This window comes from Liolophura sinensis, chromosome 6 (assembly GCF_032854445.1).
Source record: "Liolophura sinensis isolate JHLJ2023 chromosome 6, CUHK_Ljap_v2, whole genome shotgun sequence".
Classification (NCBI taxonomy): domain Eukaryota; kingdom Metazoa; phylum Mollusca; class Polyplacophora; order Chitonida; family Chitonidae; genus Liolophura; species Liolophura sinensis.
Genome location: NC_088300.1, coordinates 59,667,960 through 59,692,724, shown reverse-complemented (window position 1 = coordinate 59,692,724; position 24,765 = coordinate 59,667,960). Strand labels below are relative to the sequence as shown.

Sequence of the window (24,765 nt, the reverse complement as noted above, 5' to 3'; positions counted from 1 at the left end):
GAAGTGTTATGTTGAAGTGCTTGTGCAAATGTTTCAAGCGACTGGTGGTAGCGGTCTTCACATACTTCACAACGAGGCAAGACAAGCCTTGACCTTTGACCAGTAGGAGAGAGTTGCAGATGACTGACAGCCTCCCGGTCCTCCGTTGTAGATCCTGGCGTAGGGGCATGTCCTCCAGTGCAGTACTTACTATACCGGCCCATGTACTTCCTCACACACGTTTCGGCACAAGCCAAATTGGAGGCGCAAGGCTTCCAGCTTGATTGATAAAGTAAACAGATGCATTTACATATTTGCATTCCAGAAAAATGATACATGGTTATTGTGATTTGTGATGGAACATGGCATATAGTAGTGTAAGTTCAGGCCAAAATGTTGGCCTGTCAGGTGCCAATACACTGTATCGGGGTAGAGCGTGTGGTGTCTTCAGCACAGTGTTCCACTGAGGCAGCACTGTAAATATGTGTGCACTGGCTTGTTCTAAGAAAGAACTTTGCAATATCACCGAAACAATAATGGAAGTGTCCTTATGCCAATAAAAAACAAAAGCAAGCAAATGGTGAGAAAGAATTTTTTTCCATTACCGAGTTATTCCTAGTTTTTTGTTGAAAACTGCAAGTGATATCCATTGTCAAGACCAGTGATTTGTAGCTATTTACGGATACACATTTAGTACCACTTACCACTGCCTGGCTTCCCACAATCTGTGTAATACGGATTCTTAATTTGATAGTATCCACAAGACAGTGAGTTCACGTCGAATGTACATCCGACATCCTTGTAATTAGATTCCACCTGCAAATTATGCACATATATAAAAAAATATTGTACTATCAGTAATATTCAGCAAATCAAAACTGAAGAGATTTAGCGCAAATCCTGGTGGGGATTTGAACCCGCAAACTGACCAACGGCCATCTTGTTACTGATATCTGAGCCCATATTTATCAAGCGTCTTAAAACTTAAATCTATCTGGGCCCATATTTATCAAGCGTCTTAAAACTCAAATCTAAAGCTGAAAACAGCTACGAATGAAATGTTTTGTTGTAGGAAGTTCAAAATTTATACGCTGGCTCTTAAGAGCAGAAGAATGCATTAACCACAATTTGAATGACTTCTCCCTTTTCACTTTGGTTTTATAACCACTTGTAATTTCTGACCTTATAGTCTTAAGTAGCTCAGTAAATACGTGCCCAGGGTATCAGTGACGCTGAGCTCGATATTTTTGCATTATAGCGGTGGCCTTTATGCTTCTAATTTTCTTCATCAATATCCAAAATTTTATTATACACCAAATTGACCGCTTCGGTGTCCTAAGGGTTAGAGCTTACGCCTCACAGTAGGCAGACTACGAGATCAAACCCACATCGGGCCATACTAAAGACTTTAAAGATGATACTTATCAACTCCTCTCTTGGCGCTCAGCACTGAGAGGTTAGAGTAAGGAAACATGGCTGGTCGGTCGGCCCGGTGTCAGTATAATGTGACTGGGTGGGGTGTTTTAGGTTTACTACTTTCGGTGGCGACAGCACTTTGGCGGCATGGACTTGCAGTGCCACAGAAGACTAATTGTATGTACACACACGCTATAACTCCTCGTCGTCATATGACTGAAAGTACGACGTTGAACTCCAAGCATACATATTAAATATACACCAAACAAAAATCATGTTTATTACTCACCTGACAAATGCACATTAAGCACTTCGATGCCTGTGGACAGAAAATTGAACATTGAAACAGGATATAAGGAATACAGAAGGCCGAGTGGAATTTAATGCCCTAAAATGATTCATGATGTGTGAAAATTGCATTTGTACATTGCGAATACTCTTAATGACAACACCTAATCGATGATTTAGGTTGGCCCGTGACTGTGTATTATAGTTTGAACATATTACTACTTCGCAATGGGACTGCCATGACCGAGGTGGTAAGGGGAAAACGACCCACGGGCCTCTCACTAATGCGGTCGCTGTGAGTTCAAGTGGGAAGGTCTTGCAGCAATATACGGATGTTCGTCGGTTCTCTCCGGCCTCCGCCCGGCTTCCTCGGAACATAATATTGGCAGACGCCGTATAAGTGATATACTTACTCTCCACACACAACGCTCTATCTTTTATAAGTATTCGCCTGTTTATTAATTATTATTTTAGCCTTGTATCTGTTTGTTTATTTAGAGACACAGAACTCAATTGAGAAACAGGTGGTTGTATATCTACCTTGTCGATTTTTTAGTTTTAGTACAGCCAAGGTTAAATATCAAAGGACATGCGTTGCAGCATTGGTAATAAATAGTTTTTAGCTAAATTTTAATAAGCAGGTAACCGTTTGATATAAAGGCGTGATTAATAGAAATTATCCATTTACATAAACCAAAGAATTTGAAGGCAAAACATGTCTAGATTTTGTTTTTTTAAAATTATATCATACTTTGTTTGGCATTGGTAATATTTATCCAAAATAAGTGCATCGTCCTTTTTTAATGCAAAAATATCCGTTTGGGGCACCATTTTCGCAAAATTTCTGACGTGTAACGAATCCGACCTACGGTCCAGCAGACGGCATAGCCTCCAGGTTCTGAGCTGACCACTTATTTGAATGAAATGGAATGAAGCAAACATATTCAGTTCGCCAGCCAGGCGAACTAGACATGGTAGTAATTCTAGACAATACCAATGCCACAACGGCAATATGGGATAAAATGTGGAGAACACCAACGACAATTTGGTCATAATGACCATGCTTGGTTATACATAGTTGGCTGATGGATTATTTATTTATTTGATTGGTGTTTTACGCCGTACAAGAATATTTCACTTATGCGACGGCGGCCAGCATTATGGTGGGTGGGTGGGTGGAAACCGGGCACAGCCCGGGGGGAAACCCACGACCATCCGCAGGTTGCTGGAGGACCTTCCCATTTACGGCCGGAAAGGAAGCCAGCATGAGCTGGACTTGAACTCACAGCGACCGCATTGTTGAGAGACTCCTGGGTCATTACGCTGCGCTAGCGCGCTAACCAACTGAGCCACGGAGGCCCCGCATGATGGATTAAGGTCCATCACTAGACAGGTTTACATGTCAGGTAATTTCAGGGGTCACGTAAATCGATTATGATATGATCTGGATGAAATGAGATTCAAAAGAAACATCCTCAATCAAAGCGCCGGTTGGTATCAGACTGGCGATAGCATTACAAAATGTAATTGTTGATAGGGTTCATGGTGGTTTCCAGAAGCACAAGCTATATAGATAATGTGATATGAGAGGGTGAATGAGGCAGTAACATCTGCAATCAAATCGATATGTGGGGGGTCTCCATAGCAGAGGGGGGGTCCACTCCAGCCCGGTGTGAATTCAAGTCCAGCTCTGCTGGCTTCCCGTCCTGCTGTAAGTACGGATGGTCGCAGCCTTGCGGATGGTTGTGGTTTTCCCCCGGGCTCTGCCCTGTTTGATAATGTTGGCCTCCGCCGTACATAAGTGAAATGTGCTTGAGTACGGCGCAAAACATCAATCAAATAAATAAAAAAATCAAACTGATATATTGTGACCTACGCTTATGTTTTGGAAAATGTTTTTCAGAAACATACAGATTTAGATTCAGAATACTTTCAAAAACAGTTATTAAAACCCTAACTGAGGTAAGTTGACTAGAGGCCGTATTTCATCGGTTGTTTGGGACAGTTTTGCCAACTATCACGCTGCAGTCGCTGCTGTGGTGCTCTGGGTTTACTCTCCCTGCAGTCTTTTATATTATATTGTCCTTGTTAATACATGTTGGGATTCTTTGCCTGACATAGTGTAGCTTCCATCCCACCAGGTGTGTGTCCGGACACTAGCCTGCGTGCATTTGAACCGTATATAGGCTCTATAAAAAATTCCCAGCCTAGTGACACGCTCATAGTGGACACTGTGACAACAAATCTGATTTCATTTAAATTTAACGCTTAAAGAAATTTTACTTATACTGCAGCGAGGCATTAACTTAGTCGGTGGAGCGAACTTAAGTGCCCGGAGAAATACTACCTATATAACTTTACCCATTACGGTGAAATACATATCTCTGAGATCGGTTGGTCAGTTTCATAGCCCAGTTTTTATCCGATCTGAATCGTTACATTCACTGACTTGGATCTCGCCTGCCCTGTCCTCAAAATGTCAAAGCTGTTCGCGACGAAAACATATTTTCCGTGATCTTAAAGTACCTGTAATTCTGAATTCACATTACACCTCACTGTGCGGGAATAATGAAGCTTACAATTAAAATAAACATATAAGGTGATCTTAGACTGGAAACAACAGGTTAATCCTCCTGTATTCATTAAAGGCAAAAATGGATTGAGAGAATCCTCAAACTGTTCACACCAGTCATCAGCTGAGACAGAAAGACATTGAGTTTGTGTCCTCGCAGGTAGTCCTGCGGGACATCTATTGTTTTGTTTTGGATTATTATCATTATTCCACTAATTTTGTGTTACACCTACAACTCAAACTGTTCGACCGATTAACCTGACATTTTTTTTCTACTTCACGTGGTTTGGTGGCCATATTGGATCTTATATGAAATCGTTTAAACATCTTCTGCTCAAGAACCAGCTAACGGATTTTTCTGAAATTTGATATGTAGGTAGACCGTTGATAGTTACAATACATTTGAAAAAATCGTTGACTCCCAGTAAAAACTGTGGAAGCTCGCTATTGGTCGAAGTTATGACGTAACTAGTTTTGAAATTTCATTTTTTTTCACGCATAAATGGTGTATTTCGTAGCGCTGATTCCGAATCTAATGTCAAAATAGTTGCACCAAGTCGTGCGCTTAGATATAGCTATGGCGTGTCCCATTTGACAGTATAAATGGTAACTCCGACATCAAACGACGTTTGCCCGGGCCGAAACTGCTTTGCAGCTCTAATTTAACGTAATTTGGTATCAGTACTTATGATCAGGTTAAAATGAATTATTTCTCAATGCAAAGTTATGACCACAACCATACCTTGGCAGGTTAGAAACCGTCACTGATAGGCTTAGGCCTATAGCGAAAATGATAATAGCGGAGAGTACAAGTACATTGAGTATAACGAACATCACTGTCCCGAGATAGGCCGACCACTGTTATCATTTTGGTAGCATGATCTCGGCCATCAGTGTATTAAGCAGTGTAGTTTCCCCAAATGTCAATAACTGGATCTAACGAAGCATGTGTATGTGGTGCTCATACAAAAAAAAAAAACAATCTTCAGCTGGGTTGGACATAAGACACTTACAATATTATAGCGCGGATACATAGAAAAATTAAAATAAGACGCCAAATGTTGTCAGAAAAGAATACATGGATGTATAGTGCAGTGATTTTAGTTGAGAACTGAAGACGCACGTACATGTATCTGGCAATGGTTGTATAAGATTATGGATGGCCTTTAAACTTTTAATATATGTTCATTAGGCCTACCGATATTCCAAAGACTAAGAAACCAAGTTGATATATCAGCATAATATCACTGCATGCTAAGAAGACACTTGTGATTCAGGCAAATTTACGTGGGAAGGTCTGCCAACAACCAGCGGATGGTCGTGGGTTTGCCCCGGGCTCTGCCCGGTTTCCTCCAACCGTGCTGGCTGCCGTCGTATAAGTGAAATATTCTTGAGTACGGCGTAAAACACCAATCAAATAAATAAATTAATAAATTCAGGCAAATTTGGAAAAATACAGTCATACTTAAACCTCGAATACCTTCCAGAAATTGAATTTATTAATTTTCAACCCAGTGCAACATATCTTGAAGCACGAATAAATGTCTGAAGTACTATTCTAACTTTAAACTGCGTCTTGTGTAGGCCTACAGTAAGTAGTGTTAATTTGTTTATTTCTCTCCACTAATCAATCGCATAAACATCCAACCTCCCCCGCATCCTGACCCCAGCCCCCCCCCCCCCCCCCCACGCTCCTTTAGGCCTACATAGCCACATACAGTGTTCCTAAAACTTGTGATTATACTTCAAGTTCGCTTTCACCAAAATCAAAGTCTCAGTCGCCAGGTTACAGATAAGGCTAGGGTTCAAAATAAAAGGTTAAATTAAACCCTCGATGTCTGCTATAGCCCTCCATTTTCGTAGAAAGGACCCCCGGCGTGAATATAATCATGGTCGTTCCATGGATAGGTTCCCCTATTGCACTGGATAATTTAACACATGTCTTTTTGGAAATCGATCCTATGTCTCTATGAGTTAAATTTTCCTTCAGTCAGTTTTGCTCACATTTTGCGTATATTTCCGTGCCCATGTTATCTGTACCTTGGGGCTGTGGTTCGTCTTACGATTTTAGGCTATGTAGGCCAACGTCCATGGAAAGATAGCCAGTACAGCCTGTGCGCAGAACGTTGATTTTTATTTTATTTTAAAACGAAGCAAATTAGGCTGCCACAGTAAAGATGAAGGTCCTTTGTACTGGCATTCTACCACACAAAAAGAGGTATAACAAGAGCAGATAACTCTGAATTTCCTGTAACTCTCTAGTACTCGAAGGTAAAAAGAATGTATAAAAGGACGTACGCCATAATGCCAGAAGATTTTGATGACGATAATTTTTCTTTCAGAAATGAGAATAATCTGTCGCTGTTCGCCTTCTTGATAGATGTGTCATAGCGACCGTTGGGGGAGAATCAAACCTGAAGGTAACTATCGCTGTAATATGTGTGTTAAACGTCAAAATGTTGCTGTGTGGAAACCAGGTCACGCTGTCTGCATTCGTTTGGTGTTTCGCATTTTTTATGAATGTCACTTCTGCATCTTTTGTGTGTATTTGTTGGAGCCATTTAGCCGTGAAATTATGTTTGCTGTTGCTTTTAGTCGAATTTTATTTCGGAACGCGTTTATATGGTCACATTTTCTTTCAGAATACTGATGAGCTTCGGTGAGTTTCACGTGTCGTCAGTTTGGGTATAATGAACCAAGGGCAGATAATTTGTTAGAGCAGCCTGGTTTTCTCCCTTTTAGTTTTGGTTGTTGCAGAACTTAACGAACGATGAAACAGAAACCTCAACAGTAATCGATGCTTTACATCACATTCCAAGTCTCTTAGGGTAAATGTATGTACAACTAATTAATTGCTCTTTTTGGAAAAAAGAAGTACTGGTAAACCAGGTTAAAAAAATCGAAGATGTATAACCCACCACGAAAATGGAATATAGGTTGTTGAGATAGACAACAACCTATGAGTCTCTTATCAGAACACTGCTTACTGCAGATAGCACATCAACAATCATACCAGGTTAGGGTGTTAGCAAAACAACATTAAGACTTCATTTATTTATGTATTTATTTGATTGGTGTTTTACGCCGTACTCAAGAATATTTTGTACGATGTCGGCTATTATTATGGTGGGAGGAAACCTGGCACAGCCTGGCGGAAACAGTCTGTGCCCCTATGTGGAACTCCTGAGAGCTTGTATCTCTCATAGATCCTATTACCATTTATTTCTCATGCAAAGCCAGGTCTGTATAATTAAGATGTAGGCTAATTGTGCAAATTTAAAGATAAAAGGAACTGCAAACTTAATATAAACCAATGTTTTGTAGTTTTACAAAATAGTTTTTATCAGTCAAACTACATATGGATTCAAAGTTCTGTTTTAATGCTGCTATTGTCTTATACTTGTCAGGAGATGTCAGAAGAAGACGGTAGTAAATCTCCGTCACATGATAAGGATGGTGAAGAAGAGACTATTGACGTTGGTACAACAGCCGAGCCACATGTTTTGGTATCTGACTCGCTGGAGCAGACAATTGACTCATCTGGGAGCAGTGAAGAATCCAGCTCACGGGACATGTCTGTCAGCCAGTCTCTGCCAGCCGATACCGACCCAGTAGATGGCTCTGATGGCCTAATGTGTGTGTCTGTGGCCAACACCAATGTCTCCATGCACAACCTAGCTGACAAGTCACCTAACACACATCAAGAATTAAGCTCACCTCTTCCTGATGATTTTGTCAGTTCACCCACAGATGCCTCAAATCCCCTCTCTGACTCCTACCAAGGTAACTTTTGTCATTAAATAAATGAAATATTTTTGAGTACAGTTTAAAACACCAATGAAATAAATCAAATTAAACATTTTTGTATGAAATGACCATTATATTCATTAATTCCCAATGATATCTTATCTATTTTATTATAGGTCAGAAGTCATTAATTTGCACCTTGTGCGATTATTCAACTAATGATCGGAGCAACTTCAAACGTCACAAAAGACTTCATATTCGCTCCAACCCTGTGAATGTCCTTAAGTGTGGAAAGTGTTCCTACACAACAATTTTACCTCGGAAGATCCGAGAACATTATCGGCAGCAACACAACATTGTGTATACTTGTAGGCAGTCGGAGTGTTTGGATGCTCCAGCTTCACTGTACAGTGGACATAGACCGCCAGACATGCCTGTCACTTTTCAGAATTTAGAGATGACTTCAAGGCAGCCCCCTGGAAATAGAACTGTGTCTGTAGCCCCGAGTGCCCTACACTCCCTACTGACCTCAGTTGGTCCAGAAAGGCTGGAGTATGGGAGGATTCATAACCCAAACCTGCCTCAGTATGAACCGTACGAGTCCCACTCACAACCCCTGCCCCGGGTCCAGGAACCACACATGGCATCAAATTATTTGCGGTCCATTGTTTCTACAGTGCTACCACCCAATCCCCTTCATCGTGTGGCAGCAACTAGTACCATCACATCATCCAGTTACTATTTAAATACAGCAGATGTATCAAATCATCGTCACGTATCGGGCAGTGCCCTTCAAAACCCCAGCCTGGCTGGCATGCAGGCCATGGACTTGCAGCTTGATCCGGCGGTGAAGGTAAAACAGGAACCAGTGGACATGGTCATGGACACTGTGTCCAGTTCTGGAGTGGGTTCCCGTACCCCTGAACCCAGCAGGCAGTACGAAAACCACCCTGTCCGCCTGCAGAGGCATATGGATCCTCCAGACAGCATCTCCTACATGCCCATGGACAGAGGCAATGAGGCTGTGCCTCTCACCTTCCCCAGTCAACCTGGCCCCTCCGACGAGCGGAGACGAGAAAGTAGGCGAGAAAGTCGATACCAAGAGGAACCTTGTGGCTCACAGCCTCACATTAAAATGGAAACTTCTAGTATTGGGGTCCAGTGTGCCATGCCTGTGGTGAAAGCAGAACCAGTGGAACGCACTGTTTCTGAGAACAAGCGTCGGATGAGGGGAACACTGTTGATGATTGAGCGTGGTACTCAGTGTGAACTGATCCAGTGCAGCAGGGGTAGCTCACAACAGGGCATCCAGTCGTACGGCAGTGACTCAGAAGGCAGTGACCAACAGGCACCCTCTCATAGGCAATGCTCAAAGTGTCTTCACTGTGGAGTCACATTTGATGATGAAGTTCTCTATTCCATCCACATTGGCTGCCACAGCCATACTGATCCTTATGTGTGCAATGTGTGTGGCAAACACTGTCATAATAAGTACGGCTTTTATTCACATATCATGAGAGGCCACCAGTGCTGAAAGAACAGACATTTTTGCTGTACATGTATATCATTGCTTTCATGTAGAGAGAATAATATCATTGAAAACATGACATAATTTGGACTTGTGATCTGAGGTGTACTGTACTGAAGCCAGCACACCTCAGATCAAGAGGTCTAGAGTTTACTATTTATATATTAATAACCATGTGCTCAATATTAAGAGAGGACATTTTCTCCCAATTCTTGGGGATTATTTTTGATTAAGTATATATTATTGTAGTGTAAATGATATCTGTTAGAGGTTAATCAAGTTACGAAATGATGATGGTATACAAGTTTATATTTGTGTGCCGTAAGCCCCATTTTGTGATAGTCTCTGTGTAAAGTGTAGTATTTTTAGTGTAAATTAGATATAACATGTTATATTGAACCAGTCAAGAGCTCTACCACCTATTATTTCGAATTAATAAATGTTGGATCTGGTGTTTCTTCTTAAATGTTTTTGACTTTAAGACAGAACAACTTTAAGACAGATACAAATACTAACTACATATGTAATATACAAGCAGGGCGAGATACTTCTACTATACCATTAAAGTACTGCTTGTAAATGTGATAAAGTAGTAACAGAAAAATACCGGTAAGACCTAGATAGCATCTTGTAATGGCATTTATTAGGGTTAAAGTTATTGCAGTTGCATGAGTGGGATAGATTGTCAAATGGTTCAGTTTCTGTTTTCTTGTACAGTGTGTTATTTTTTGGGCATTAGGAACTGTAAATCAGTTTGTGAATAATTTTGGGAAAGTGAAATTCTGCTTTTTTATGTATTTTGACCATCACATCAGTTTTGCTTGTTGTTGCTGTGGAATGTTGAGTGCTTCGACTACTCCTTTAGGCTGATTTGTTTACACAATTTTTGTCGTGTCACTTAGTTTATATCATAAAGCTTTACTTTTGTTACTTTGTTACTTGTGTATTATCTTCTGGTATTACACTATTTAATGTAAACATGAGCATTGGTTTTCCTTCCATTCTCTTAATAGGGCTTTGCGAAATTGCTGTGCAAAGGTTTTTGATTTTCTAGTCAATTGAGTCAGTGCCTTTAATTCATGTTTCAACTTGCTCATTTAACTTATTACAACTTCATTTGAGCTCTTCTGGTGCTTTACATTTTGCAGTGTAATAGGCAGCAATTTTGTCAACATACCATTTGTTGTGTACATCCTAATTTATTTCACTGTTATTTTTTGTGGTGAAATCTCAATCCCTTTTTACTAGGAGTATGTCTCTCTTCCTACAGTGGAATACACATATTTCAGTTTTTACTACATTGTTTATGGTGATTGGTACAAGATATGCAATATAATTATTTTGTTATTTATTTTACTCATGCAATTTCATTAATTTTAAAGTGCAGCACCTCACACTAACACATGTACATCGGTACAATTTTCTACTAATGTTGTACTTGTACATAAGACCTATTAAGTTTCTGTTTTACTTTTTCTTCCCAAATGTTATATTTGTTGCTATATTATCTCGTTGTCCTGTCTGAAAACATGCTCCCATCTTACTGGTGTCATAAAGTCAAATGGTTATAACATTACACGGGAAATAACCCTTTACTGTCTCTCTCTTTCTCCTTCGTCTGCATCGGGATACAAATATTTTGTCCTGCATTCTTTCTTCCAATTACTGTGTCCTCCCTTTGTTATATAATTTTCATTCCTAATTCATTTCCGTTCTCCCTCTAGGTTAACAACTTTGCCAACTGTGTCACTCTATTCCTTATCATTATCGTCTTCCCTATGTATCCAAACAGTATCTCTATCTATCCCCTCACACTTCCTTGCCAGTCCCTCCATACCTTACTCTATTCCTCTTCCCTCCATTTATATGGTTCATCGTTTCCCATACTGTCTATGCATTATTGCTTTCCAGTATCACCGGTCTTCACTTATTATATCTCCATTTGAGCCTGTCACAGTTTCTTTTCCTTTCTTAGTGCCTATCCTGTACTCCATTGTTGTGATCACCTTCTTCCCTTATCATCTCTCCATTTGAGCTTTCCACAATTTCTTTTCCTCCTTTCAATATACTGTTGTCCATTATTGTGATTCCTTTCTTTCCCTATCTCTCCATTTGAGCCTTCCACTCTTTCTTGTCCTTCCTTAATGTCTTTCCTTTTTTTACATCGCTGTGACTCCATTCTTCCATTTCGGTCATGTATTTCTCTTCCTGGCACATTTTATTTTCCTTCCATTCTTTTATGACCTCTCACTGTTCCTGCCTTGACGCATCCCTCTTCAATTCTGTCTTTTTTTTTCGTCGACTTTATGACTGGTATATAGCTCACATCCAGATAGGGTTTGCATTCTTGTGATGACATCATCAGGCTTTTCATTCAGAATCGGAGGTCAGAGTTCAAAACTAGGCGGCTGAATTGAAAATAATTATGTCACAATTACTATTGACTCAGATAGTAAGAATATTCAAAGTAGACGACTACGGGGACGGCAGCCACTCATTTAGCTGTATGTCTGCTGCTTGCACTTTTTCAACACCCTGCATCATAACAGGGTGTTTGTAGAAGCAGATTTTATCGCATAAACATAAAGTTACTGGATTTACGAGAAAAATTATGAAAAGCAGGATTTGGCGGGCACACAGGAAATACAGTATGGGGCAGTTGTATAGGGAATAGTTAGAAGTCTATGTATATTTTTAGCTGAATTAACATGGATGTATGTCTCCTTTCCCTTTAAATGGATTTGCTGCGTTTAAAGGTTGTAGCACGACAAAAATGATGTTGCACATCGCTATTCTCAATTTTGTTTAGGTCCGCTTTATAAAGACATTTACAATAGAAATTCTGAAAAGACTGCTGAGGTATATATGCTGTTGGTTTGTCGGATGACCCCGGTGCAGTCAACCATAAAGGAGTTGGGAAGTGCATCGTGTAAATTTACCGGACATAATGTTCTGTTTCTCTCATGATCAGACACGTCTTTTCACAACAATTCTTTGTTTTACAATTAAACTGAAGCGATGTCTGTAATATATGCAAGTCTCGGTGTTGCTGATATGTTTTTTTTTTTTTTTTTTTACCATTGGTTAGTAATTATCTATCGCTTGCAGTCTGATTTTACTCCAATGGCGTTGATCCGGAAGCAAAACGCACAAAAAGCGAAATTAATAAAGCGCCTTCGTGTCTATTTTTGTATGTAGCATTTGCTGTCTTCATCTCACCTAACTCTTGTACTACCCTGCTGCCAATGGTCGTGTTGTATGTCATAACAGCTTCATGCGATAGATTATATGTGTCTGTATGTAACTTTATATGTATATACTTCTGCACATAACTAAATCATTGAAATAGTATGTATCTTTACGTATATATATATATATATATATATATATATATATATATATATATATAAATTCACAATTTTTGCTTTCTGTTGGTTTGTGTGAGCGATAGTAGGAGTTAGACTGTAATTGTTAAATCGTTTTTAGTTATATATAAATGTGTTACGAAATACATCAAAAGCGTGTTCAACCTAAGTTATTTGTCCTTTCTTCGTTTCCATCAAAAATCGAGTGCACTAGGCAATCATGTTTTAATCTTAAAGTGAACATAAAGTAAACCACTAAAGCTGAATGAATTATTAAAGTAGTATTCCAGAAATGTTTTAAAATTCTCCACTGCTTATCAACAAAATAAAAGCAAACAATCGTCAGTACCTAGCCACTCATTTAGTGACGCCATTTTGTCATGTTGTAATGCAAAGAGTGAGAAAATACAAGCAAAAACATGTGATACACAACCAAATATATCAACTCTGTTCCGTGTTCAAAGGGCCGCTGTTTCTTTTAGTTTGACGCTTGGTTGGGACTATTTGTGTACACAAGCGTCGTGTTTTAGCGGCCCTGCTCTTCCTCGTCCTGCATGGGTGTCAGCATTTGGCCTAGCTGGCTGTACCGACTTCAGGAAGTTTACCGAACATAGCAGGACCTTCTGACTGATAACAGACTCTTTCATTCAGATTTTGGGTAGATATTTTCGTAATAAATCTAACTCTGCTAAAGAAAAATAATCTCCGGAGGCGGTTTTCTCGCCAGCTCATTCTGACAAGTCACTGCAGTATCCTGCCCGTCACGTGAGCTTTGTGACATGGTCAGCCGTTCTCATTTCCCTGCTCAAAAATATGTGGTCCAAAATAGCCACAGACCCCCATTAGTTTTCCATAAGCGACAATGTTAACGTTTAGCGCTGTAGCTCAGTCCCAAACATTCCGAGGCCAATAAGCTTTGGTGCATACCTGGCCCAGCCTGTGAGAAAGAAGCTGTAAAAATCTTGACATAGGTTGACCGTCAAAATCTGGACCTTTCCATGCCGGCAGCTGGGCGGGGTGCCTAGCAACGCCAAGGGGACGTCACTCGCAGCCTCATCACCACCTGTCTCCTTGTGTCCTCTCGCCCAGAATTTCAAACTTTCACCATTAAAACTCATACCTGCCCAAAGCTTAGACAATTTCCATCATTTTGATACCAAGCATGCACCTGTACACCAAAAACGGCAGGCTGGCAGCAAAAAAAGACTTTACACCCTAAAATACACAGAACTGCAATCGGAAGTTGTAATGGGGGTCTGTGTCCAAATGCATCAGTTTAACACTTAAGATAACCGCAAAATCCAATTTATTGCATCAGTATCTGTCTATCCACTATTAGAAACCACAGTGACAATCGAGTGCTACTAGGTCTATTGACGTGACAGCAAGTTATGGCATCACGCTTTCAGCGCTTGTGATTGGCCAAGTTCATAAGGGCTTCTGCAACATGGCTGTTTGGAGTGAATTGTCCGTCAGTGCCATATCCCCAATGCTGAACTTGCCTTATCGGCTTTATAGAATTTTTTACATATTTTTCTCTGATAACTGTGTCCTATATAATTTATATAGTGGCAGACTTCATGTTCACTTTACAGTTTCTCAGTTTAAAATGAACAGATATTTGCACGTATGCAAGAACAATATCCAGCTGTTTGTTTGTTAACACACTGACACAGTAACTGTCTCAGTGGTAACTAAAACTTTTGTGGCCAACAGATACAAATTTTTTTCCTTGGAAATTCCTTGTTTCCGTGCGTGACACCTGTTCGATCACAACTCTCTGAAGCCTTGATTTAAATTAAGATGCACTTACTTTTGCTGTTAAACAACCATTGTATTGTCTCGAAAGGGCAAGTCAACGATACCCTAATTATCATAATGTCCATCCAGACGGCGCTCCTGACTGGTTTAATAGGCCTTTAGTGCAGTGTCCAAGACTACACATTCTGGAGCCATGCAAGTACAAACTTATTTTATGCCCACTGCAGGATTTATTCCAGACATTTTGTAAAAATCATCTAATGGGTTTCGCTTGCAAACTCTCAACTTTGCAGACCTTGACAAATGCGGCCACGACAAAACGCTTTCCAGATGCATATCCATAGGACGTGATGTTCCTGTCTCTGTAACCGGCCTCCCTCACTTCTTGTCCCAAAAAGGAACAGGACGGTATTTGAACACAATTATACACCAATCGAATTAATAAATACTATGAATCTTGGGGAAATTCTGAGCTTAATTATTTTGATTTCAATCTGAACCTTCATCAAATGTCGCTCTTTTTATGTGATTTAGAAATAAGTTTTCCTTATTGACCTTACAAATTAACTGAATACAAAAAAAGTACTTTTCCAAAGTTGTCCCTATTGCTAAAAGAGTAAATGCGGAGACCTATTAGTCAAAGGCGGGGGGCCTCTGTGACTCAGTTGGTTAGCTCGGGAGCGCACCGTGATGACCCAGCAGCCTCTCACGAATACGGTCGCTGTGAGTTCAAGTCCAGCTCGAGCTAACTTCCTCTCCGGCCGTAAGTAGGGAGGTCTGCCGGCAATCTGTGGATGGTCGTGGGTTTCCTCCGGGCTCTGCCCGGTTTCCTCCCACCATAATACTGGCCGCCGTCGTATAAGTGAAATATTCTTGAGTACGGCGTAAAACACAAATCAAATAAATCAATCAATCAATCAAACGCGATTTATCCATTCGCGACTAAACCATGTATTTGAAGGTTCTTCTTGCGCTTTGAAGTTCTCGGTATAATTAGGAACCTGGAAAACATTTCTGCTTTTTTGTCGTTCCGTACAGATTGTAATCACATAACAAAGGCTACACACAACACCAGTTTTGACACGAATTCGTTATATTTTTTAATAAACATTTCCTCAAGGCTGTATTATTTAAGCCGGTGAACTCATCTATACTCCTATTGCACATTTGACTTGAGAAAGAGTTCATATAATTTAATAAACATATCAAGTGTACCAATTAAGTATTGTGCAATTAAAAACCAAAACATAAATTGTGTCCAGCTACATGAAGTCTTATGTGTACTTAACAACTCCAAGACCATACAGGTGACGAAAAATCCTGGGCTGGGACCCACATTGATTAATTCGTCCATTCTTAACGAAACAGCCCTTTTGCGAAAATCACGGTGCGCTCTTCTCATTACAGCAGTAACCTTCTTATAATAGTAGAGACTAATTTCAATGCAGTGTTTAATGAGGATTGCAAAACAGCTGATACCGGACCGGACTGCCTTTCATATGGTCACATGTACCATATTCTCTTAGTACCCCATGCGAAAGTTTCCACGAAAGACCTGGGTGCCATAAGACTGGTATGCTTGTATGAAGACCCCATAATAAACTCAGAAAGTTTATATCTTTGTCTGTCTTTTAGTGTATGGCCAAGGCGACTTTTGAGCTCTTCACTCTCGTGTAGACCACATGGCTCCACGTGCATAGACACATGGTAATAAACGACAGAAGAACAAATGGCAGTTGAACTCATAGTTCATAGTCCATATAAAAGCGAGCTTAACATTCACCGGCACCATATAAATCACCCGAATCACTATATCTGCAACTTAAACAGTTTTCACCTTGAAAGTAACGTCTAAACTGAATTACATATACATACATGAACTGACACAGTATATCAGCCAAATGGCACCTATACATTCCCAGGTGCAGATACACTCCCCCTGAAAGCGACATGCTATTCTAGAATTATAATAAAATCATCATAAAACTTTACAAACACCGCGGCCAATTCTCAGATATAAAATTAACAACGTCTTACAGCAATATTTGGAGGCGTCTTACTGGTGATGAATATCTCTGGCAATCAAACTTACACTTTTGTGTAACATCACAGATTTAGATTTACTTATTAAATAATATTAAATATATTACTTATTTACTTATTACTTATTAAATAATATTAAAATATATTTATGAACAGTTTATCATTCTATATTAATTGTTCACAATGTCATAATCCTTGTCTTCGTACACATAACAATATGATCACAGATTTCTCACCCTAAAATACTCCGTACAGCGGGTGTTAAGGATTGGTGCACTTACCTATGACGTACTGGCGCTGTAAGCGTTTCAAGATTCAAATTTACAGGGTGCAGTTCATTACAGGCAAGATGGCCATCTGTGAGTGTGTATAGCGCATTGGCGAAAAAATTACTATGAATGTCAGTTCAACAAAACCTGGCAGTTCTGTTTATAGTTACCGATTAAAAGTTAGGCCTACGTCGCTGAGAGAAACCAGTGAGTGCCGAATGTAAATAACGCAGATTAAGCCAGTATTGATCCTGGCCATGCAGGAACAGGCTTGGTCAGTAACAGCAAAGTGATACTGTATTTAAATGACATGTGGTTATCTTGATCTTTACTGCAAAAATGGAAATCTTAAGCGCATGAGGTTACAAAACCGTTACAGAGCAGACATGACTTGTCTCCCATAGATTGTTCCTGTTGGATGGGGTAAGTGAACGTGAGACCCAGAACCAGTTATTACTGCCTGATTGAATTAGACTAGATCCAGCTCCATAAAATTCTACCACATCAGAATCAACTGACGCAAACCCACCCTACAAGCCTCAAACGAACACGGGTAATGTACCTGTTTGTTAATCATGTGTCTGCTATGTTGGATTTTGTATGTTCTGGACTGGGAACAGTTTTGTTCAGATGGCCACACTGTTTGGAAATCATAGTCGGATAAGTTGCTCGAGGATGTTTGCGCCTAACAGCGCCACGCAAGATTTCCACGACCTGACTCCCGTCGGCACGTACGTCTGATTGAGGCTGTCCATGCTGAACGCCCTCTGCAGGATCTTGCCGACGGTGACTGAGTGATCCACCTCTGCGGGCGTTTCTCCGCCATTATCCACACAGTCTTTCGCTTTCATGGTGGACGATCTGGCCAGGGTTGGGATCAGGCTCCTGGGGATAGCGACGAGAGCCGAGTCCAAACCGATGTCCGTTTGCGTTGAGAATTCCTTTTAGAGAAAAAAAAATAAAGGCTCTGCTAAGTGGGTTGAATAAGGTTGCGACATGCAGCACAGCATGTGGCGTAATGCCTAGTAATTCGCCACTTGCTGTGTCCCATGAAAATATACGACTTATTGCCACAAACCTAACGGAGAAGAAAAGGGCTTCATATTGCCATGGCCTTTTATATTAGAGTTACCTTTGTTGAAACTCCCTTGATGATTTGTCGAATGGCTGTAGGCAATCTTCATCCCACAGAAGTATTTATTTGTAAATGTATCGCCACAGTAACAGAGGTTTTCGTGACACCTTTAGACCATACTCATTATGTCAGCGATATTACATTCGTGAATCGACTTTAGCAATTTACCTAAATATAGGTAACTGCTGACAGACGTGGTATTCAGTATATTGTGTGTGGAGGTAAAATACATACAAACACTTGGTCCATCCAGCCAACAGCTGTGTTACATTATCACAAATAAGATCGATTTCCAATGTCGGCACAAAGTCTAGTTATGTGTATGAGACGATCCCAGACTGGAGATACAGACCATGGTGTCGTGGACACGTAGTCTAGCCAGATCTGAACAACCTGTATCTTCCTAGATAGCTGATCTGTTGCACGTACTTCGTCTGCGATAATAGATCGCACTAACTGCTTAAATTTGTCACCGCGGTGAAACATTTCCACAAAGATCCTTGCCGTGACAATGTTGCTAAGACTACATACATCAAATGTCCCCTTAAGTTATGTGTTTGCTGTTCATGGCGTTTTCAGATGACTGTGCTTTAACTGTTTCAAGACAGACTGATTCACTATAGTATTTTGGGGCAAACTAATAAAACTGAATGTGTATGAAACATTTGAATGTTGAATTGATTGCTTAACTGACTGATTGATTGGTGTTAATCTATGCATCAGTTTGTGCACTTAGTGACACAGGTGAATCATACATGATTTGACGTTCTCTGTCATTAACATATACCAAGTATTTTATAAGATTTATACATCGCTAAAGGGAAAGACAAACATCAAGTTTAATTGATGTCGGCGAGACGTATTACTAAGTAACCATCTCTTTTATTGCCATGTGACTTTTATGGGTGTTTCAACCATGTCATATACTTTTGATTCCAAAGTTTACAGAATTGTGCTGGGATTTTGAAATTTGCACTTTCTTATCGTACCTCTCTGGGACCGATTCCCCGGCTTACCTTACCAGGCCCTTTGACATGGGGAGACTAATGATAGTCTTCGGATTTGTCAGTCATTCATTAATCACAGATATTTAGACAATTCTTCAATAGAGGTCTAAAGTCATCATCAGAATAGGAAGTACGTATGTAAGTATGCATTCGCTTTTACGTCGTACTTAACAATTTTCCAGCCATATGACAACAAAGAATCATTAGGTGTATGCGCATATACTATCTCTCTTCAGTACCATTCAAGTCCAGCTCATGCTGGCTTCCTCTCCGGCCGTACGTGGGAAGGTCCTCCAGCAACCTGCGGATGGTCCTGGGTTCCCTCGGGCTCTGCCCAGTTTTCTCCCACCATAATAATGGCCGCCGTCGTATAAGTGAAATATTCTTGAGTACGGCGTAAAACACAAATCAAATAAATAAATAGATAAATATATTGAGACCGGGCCAACCAGTCTTGTTTTCATGCTTTAACCTCTCAGTGCTGAGCGCCAAGGGAGACAGCATTATGTACCATTTTTAAAGTCTTTGGTATGAGCCGACCCGGATTTGGCCAGGGTCACCCTACGTCGAGGTGGACGCTCTCACCATCAGGCCACCAAAGCGGCGGAATAGGAAAGAGTTTAAAACTTAGACGTTTTTAACAGTGTGTAAGATACAAGTTTTCAAAATGTGACAGACGTGTATTTCAAGCCAAATATGAGAACATGTTTTGGGGAACCGGAGGACGATTTATACCGTACACTTGTTGATAAATGCACTAGCTGCTGCTAATACGCTTGATTTATTTATTTGATTGGTGTTTTACGCCGTGCTCAAGAATATTTCACTTATACGACGGCGGCCAGCATTATGGTGTGAGGAAACCGGGCAGAGCCCGGGGGAAACCCACGACCATCCGCAGGTTGCTGAAAGACCTTCCCATGTACGGCCGGAGAGGAAGCCAGCATGACATGGACTTGAACTCACAGCGGCTAATACGCTTCAGTTTTTATGTCTGAAGCTTTGTTGTGCATGGCAAAGGGTAATGAATTCCGGTCGGGTTTCACCCATCCATAAAACTAACCGCTGCCCTTAATCAGTAAGTTAGATTTAACTTTACGTATTCCTATAATCGTGTCACATTCGCCATGGGATGTTTCTGTTCCTCAAGTGATTACAACTTAATCGGTTTAAATTTCCTGATAACCAGCGTTTGGAAATTCCTTTGTGTGAATGTTTTACATTTCATTAGGATTCTCCTTTAAATTTCACGATATGGAGAATGTTAATAAAATAACGACCCCAAAACGTTCTGACGCTGAAATAACAGGTGACATTAATTGTTAATGAAGATCTGCAATAGCAGGTTATTAGTATCAGTTATTTGTTGTCTGACAGTTGCTCGCAAGCACCTGTATCTAAATTATTTTTTTGAGATATGCCTTAATGATAGACGAGACAAAGCCCTTCCGTCGAACAACAAACGTTAATGTCGCTTCAGCATGGGACATGAAGAGTCATTGGAGAGCAGGTGATTGAATATCAGGGCTATACAGATAAGAAACCGTTATCCGGTAATGGGAAAGAATTAATGCCATAAGCACATCGCTTGCTGCATGTACATGTGTTATCCTGTCCTCTGCACTGAATATTGATCTGGGTGGTAATGAACTGTTAATATGCATAGTGTAGATCTGTAAGTGTGTACAACAACACAGCCTGCAGCAGATGGCGCCTAATCCTGTCTGTGGCACAGGGCACCTACGATCAGCTATATGACGAGTAGCTTTGCACTGTACTCGGCTGCATGGGCGACTTATAAATACAATGAAATTATACTGTGGACTGACGTGTGCTATGTATTCGTAATAACTGGGTTATGTTTATGTATATATGGACTGTAATCAGTTATGCCATGTAATCAGTCTCCGCAGTTATGTTTATTTATTTATTTATTTATTTATTTAATTGGCATTTTACGTCGTTCTCAAAAATATTTCACTTATATGATGGCGGCCAGCATTATGGTGGGAAGAAACCGGGAAGAGCCCGGGGGAAATCCATGGCCATCCGCAAGACCCCGCAGTTATAAACAACGCCGCAGCGATTTGTAGACCTGTTGCCTGAACATAGTGCCAAGAATCGAAACACCAGTCTGTTGAAATATGTCCACTACAGACTACATGTCTGAAATCGATCTTAAGCACAGCCAGAAGTCATACTTGGTAATCCATCTTTATGCACCAAATGTGGCTCTATTACAATATATACATGGATTTAGTTTCCGTGATTCTGAACACGGCGGTACATTGTTTGGCCGGTATACGTGAACAACTGTGGGCCATTTAATAAATGGTGAAAGGAAAGTGTCAATGGTTAAATTTAGGGGCTTTATACGGACACTACAGACGTTATAACATATAAACAAACATACGTAACGGTGGTTGTTGAGGTACGAAGACAGCTTTGTTTCCATATAATGGCAAAACACTGTGGGAAATCTAACCATGAAAGCAAAAATAAAAGCGTTACAGCGGGCTGTAAATTGGAAGAAATAAAACAATAGGTGATGAAAATGTGTATGGAAATGTAAACTGCGTATATATAAATAAGCAATAAATGTCAAGACGACAATATTTTGTACACAAGGGTGTTTGGACAAGATTTATTTATTTATTTATTTGATCGGTGTTTTACGCCGTACTCAAAAATAATTCACTTATAAGACGGCGGCCAGTATTATGATGGGAGAAAACCGGGCAGAGCCTAGGGAAAACCCACGACCATCCGCAGGTTGCTGCCAGACCTTCCCACGTACGGCCGGAGAGGAAGCCAGTGTGAGCTGGACTTGAACTCACAGCGACCGCATTGGTGAGAGGCTCCTGGGTCATTACGCTGCGCTAGCGCACTAACAAACTGAGCCACGGATGCCCCGGTTTGGGCAAGAGGTTTGACAGGATCAACAAAAGTATCCGCGGTAAAAAAAAACCGAAATGAAATCATTAATTCGATTAATGATCAACTTATATAATGTGCCTATATCAAGACCATGCCTGATTTGGTAGCCAATATATGTGTCCGAAGACGTGAGCACTATATATACGTGTAGATGCATTCTACAAATGACGTCAAAGTTGTCTATGTTTACAGGAAAAACATGACAAAAAATCAATGTGTTTAATCGGTGATCTAGACAACATGGAGCGCATGCGCTGCAACCAGTCTGTACTTTATAATATACTCTATTAGCACCGCTTTGGACGTTGTCATGAGATTTTATGCTTCAAAACAACCGATTACCATGACAAAGCAGGAAATCTGATATTGGACGTAGTACTGTATGCATAATTGATTTGTTAGAGAATGACAGCGACCTACCCTCTGCTCCCGGCCGTGGCGTTTGAAGGCGGCCACCAGGTCTTGGACAGTACGGTTCCTCAGTGCCCAGCGGGACAGGTTCATCAGCTTCATACTGTATTGACAGTCCAGATCTGGGCACTCAAACGTGATGCCGGTGCCATAAGCGCCGTTAGGGTCAGGAAAACTACTATTGTAGACAGGCTTGAAGAGAGGCGATTGTCTACCGGTTCTAATTAAGTTGTCTCTCAGCTCGTTAAGACAGTCGCCACAGAAAGTATGCCCACACGGTAAGATGCGAGGCTTTCGGAACAGTTCCTGACATAAACCACAGCGGAGAGGGAGCAGCCATTCTGAGCAACACACCTGAGTGACTGACGCCATTTTGGTACCAGGTGTAGTACAGGGCATTTTGACCGAGCTGGTTAAAGTACCGTTATGTCACAGTCATACCAAACCTTCGCTTGTAAGATTAAACCGCTTAAAACCGTGTTCATTTATCCCGTCGGTCGTGTTGTACTGCACGCCGAGTTAGGCTTCAGATTCGATCCGTTTGAATTAGGACGGTCGCGTATACAAGAACGGACTCAGCAGCAGTGCTCCGCCATTACCAGTAGAGAGCCGTAAAGCTGCGGGTCACAGTGACGTGAATTATTGATAGTCAACAGGTGATTTGTTTACGGTGAACAGCTCCCTAGAGAGATCGATACCGGTTTACAGCACAAATGTAAACTCCTCTCCAGGGGCCTCTGGGAATTCTCCAGCTAATTAACGATTCACAGACGACTGTACTGATTAGCACATCGAGTCAGAACAGATTGTTTCCTTTGTCACTGGCTTTGTCAAATTACTACATAGCTGGGTTAAACCAAAACCATGTAAGATTATAATAGACTCTGCTTGACATGTAACAGGACAAATTATATAATTTCACATATCACTGATAAGGGAAATTACAGTCGGTATGGTCATTTTCCTAAAGTGAAGTTTTAATGCAAACCCAAAGACCGTAATGCTTCTCTATCATAGACCGACAGTTGTTTAATATTCAAGAAAATTGCTTTGGCATCCGCGCTAATTCTTCTTTTATGAATTCCAAACTAAAAATGTTTTACTATACATGGCCATAAACGTAATCCCGGTTTTCGTTTTTTACATCATACATTGTTCACTCACTGTTTTATGTTTACCACAGTTTACCTGTCTACCACAGTTTGCCTGAAATCAATCGAACTCTAGGAGCGAATGAATGAATGCATGGGCGTGTGATTAGGCTTTTACGCTACATTTGGCTGCTTTTCAACCATGTCGTCGTTAGAACCGGGGAATAGTTTGAGTTATTCAAATAAAGATCGTAAAATAGCGTGCATGTGCTGACTGGGTTGTTTGTCGTCAGCTCAGCAAGGTCAGATCAATTTAGCCAGAGTCATGTACCGTGCGATACACTTAAAATGGCTTTCATCAATGATGCCTGTAGGATGTTGATTTGCATCTTGCGTTTTAAGCTTCTATCTACGACATGAGAACAGAGAGTGGTATATAACTGTGTATATGTAGGATGAGAAAAGGGGTGGCTTTGTTGATCCTGTCCATATTGAACATTATATGTCGTTTGTTCATATTTTGCTTCAAAGGAACATAACTAAAGAGTATTGCCTGTGGTTGTTTTGTCTGTTTTCTGTGCATGGGAGTAGGTATCATACGGTAATTTGTTTAAAGAACAGAGGAAAAATATTAAAAAATACCAACCCTTACTGGACTAAAATGATTTTTCCAAACTACTAATTAGACTAATCACATTCTGCCACCGTTTAATCTTCAGTAAAATTTCCGTTTCCCGCCTTGGAGACATGCGCCAAATTGCTTTCTTCCTCATTCCGAGAAATCCACACTCCAGCAGATCGGCAATATTGAAGAACCTTTCCTGCTTAAAGTAATTCGGACTAAAGTAAAATCTGTGTAGTTTCTTGTTCCTTCCCAAATTTCAGATGACGATTTGTGGGTAAATTCGTAACATAGTGCTTATGTGTAGTACAAGAGAATTTTATGGCCAATCCAGTTTTGACCAGAGTTGCCACTGTGCTGGATTATATGCCTTAATCTAGGGTAGTTTTGGGTATGGATCGATTTTACAATGTTAGTTATAAACAATAAGAGAAAAAGCACCTTGTACTTGGTTGTTTTACTAACAAAAATAAAATCATTAATAATAAAACAATTCAAAGTGTTTTCGTCGTGTTGTTTACGGTATCTCGTTCGCGGGTAATTTAATTAGTGACGGGAATGTATAGCAACACAACGTTTCATAAACACGATCAA

General features: G+C 40.4%; 3 protein-coding genes across 3 annotated transcripts; 1 reads left to right on the top strand and 2 right to left on the bottom strand.

Moving 5' to 3' along the window:
- Positions 1-66: 66 nt before the first annotated feature.
- Positions 67-3,066, bottom strand: LOC135467399 (lysozyme 3-like). Its single transcript, XM_064745173.1, is given in 5 exon segments — positions 67-174; positions 177-258; positions 677-795; positions 1,685-1,714; positions 3,025-3,066. Coding segments are annotated over 5 exon segments (381 nt in total).
- Positions 3,067-6,549: 3,483 nt separating this feature from the next.
- On the top strand, positions 6,550-12,784 carry LOC135467658 (zinc finger protein Helios-like). The gene is made up of 3 exons (XM_064745450.1): positions 6,550-6,675; positions 7,663-8,038; positions 8,179-12,784. Exons 2-3 carry the CDS (start codon positions 7,666-7,668, stop codon positions 9,534-9,536), a joined length of 1,731 nt encoding a protein of 576 aa, XP_064601520.1. The 5' UTR covers positions 6,550-6,675; positions 7,663-7,665; the 3' UTR covers positions 9,537-12,784.
- A 2,959-nt stretch (positions 12,785-15,743) lies between these two features.
- On the bottom strand, positions 15,744-22,996 carry LOC135468722 (uncharacterized). The gene is made up of 2 exons (XM_064747120.1): positions 22,468-22,996; positions 15,744-17,909 (listed from the first exon to the last, which is right to left on the bottom strand). Exons 1-2 carry the CDS (start codon positions 22,855-22,857, stop codon positions 17,619-17,621), a joined length of 681 nt encoding a protein of 226 aa, XP_064603190.1. The 5' UTR covers positions 22,858-22,996; the 3' UTR covers positions 15,744-17,618.
- Between the last annotated feature and the right edge of the window lie 1,769 nt (positions 22,997-24,765).

Coding starts and splice junctions, on each gene's coding strand:
- LOC135467658 (XM_064745450.1), top strand. CDS start 7,666: ATGTCAGAAGAAGACGGTAGTAAATCTCCGTCACATGATAAGGATGGT. Junction 8,039..8,178: donor CCTCTCTGACTCCTACCAAG/GTAACTTTTGTC, acceptor ATTTTATTATAG/GTCAGAAGTCATTAATTTGC.
- LOC135468722 (XM_064747120.1), bottom strand. CDS start 22,857: ATGCCCTGTACTACACCTGGTACCAAAATGGCGTCAGTCACTCAGGTG. Junction 17,910..22,467: donor GCCACGGCCGGGAGCAGAGG/GTAGGTCGCTGT, acceptor TTTCTCTAAAAG/GAATTCTCAACGCAAACGGA.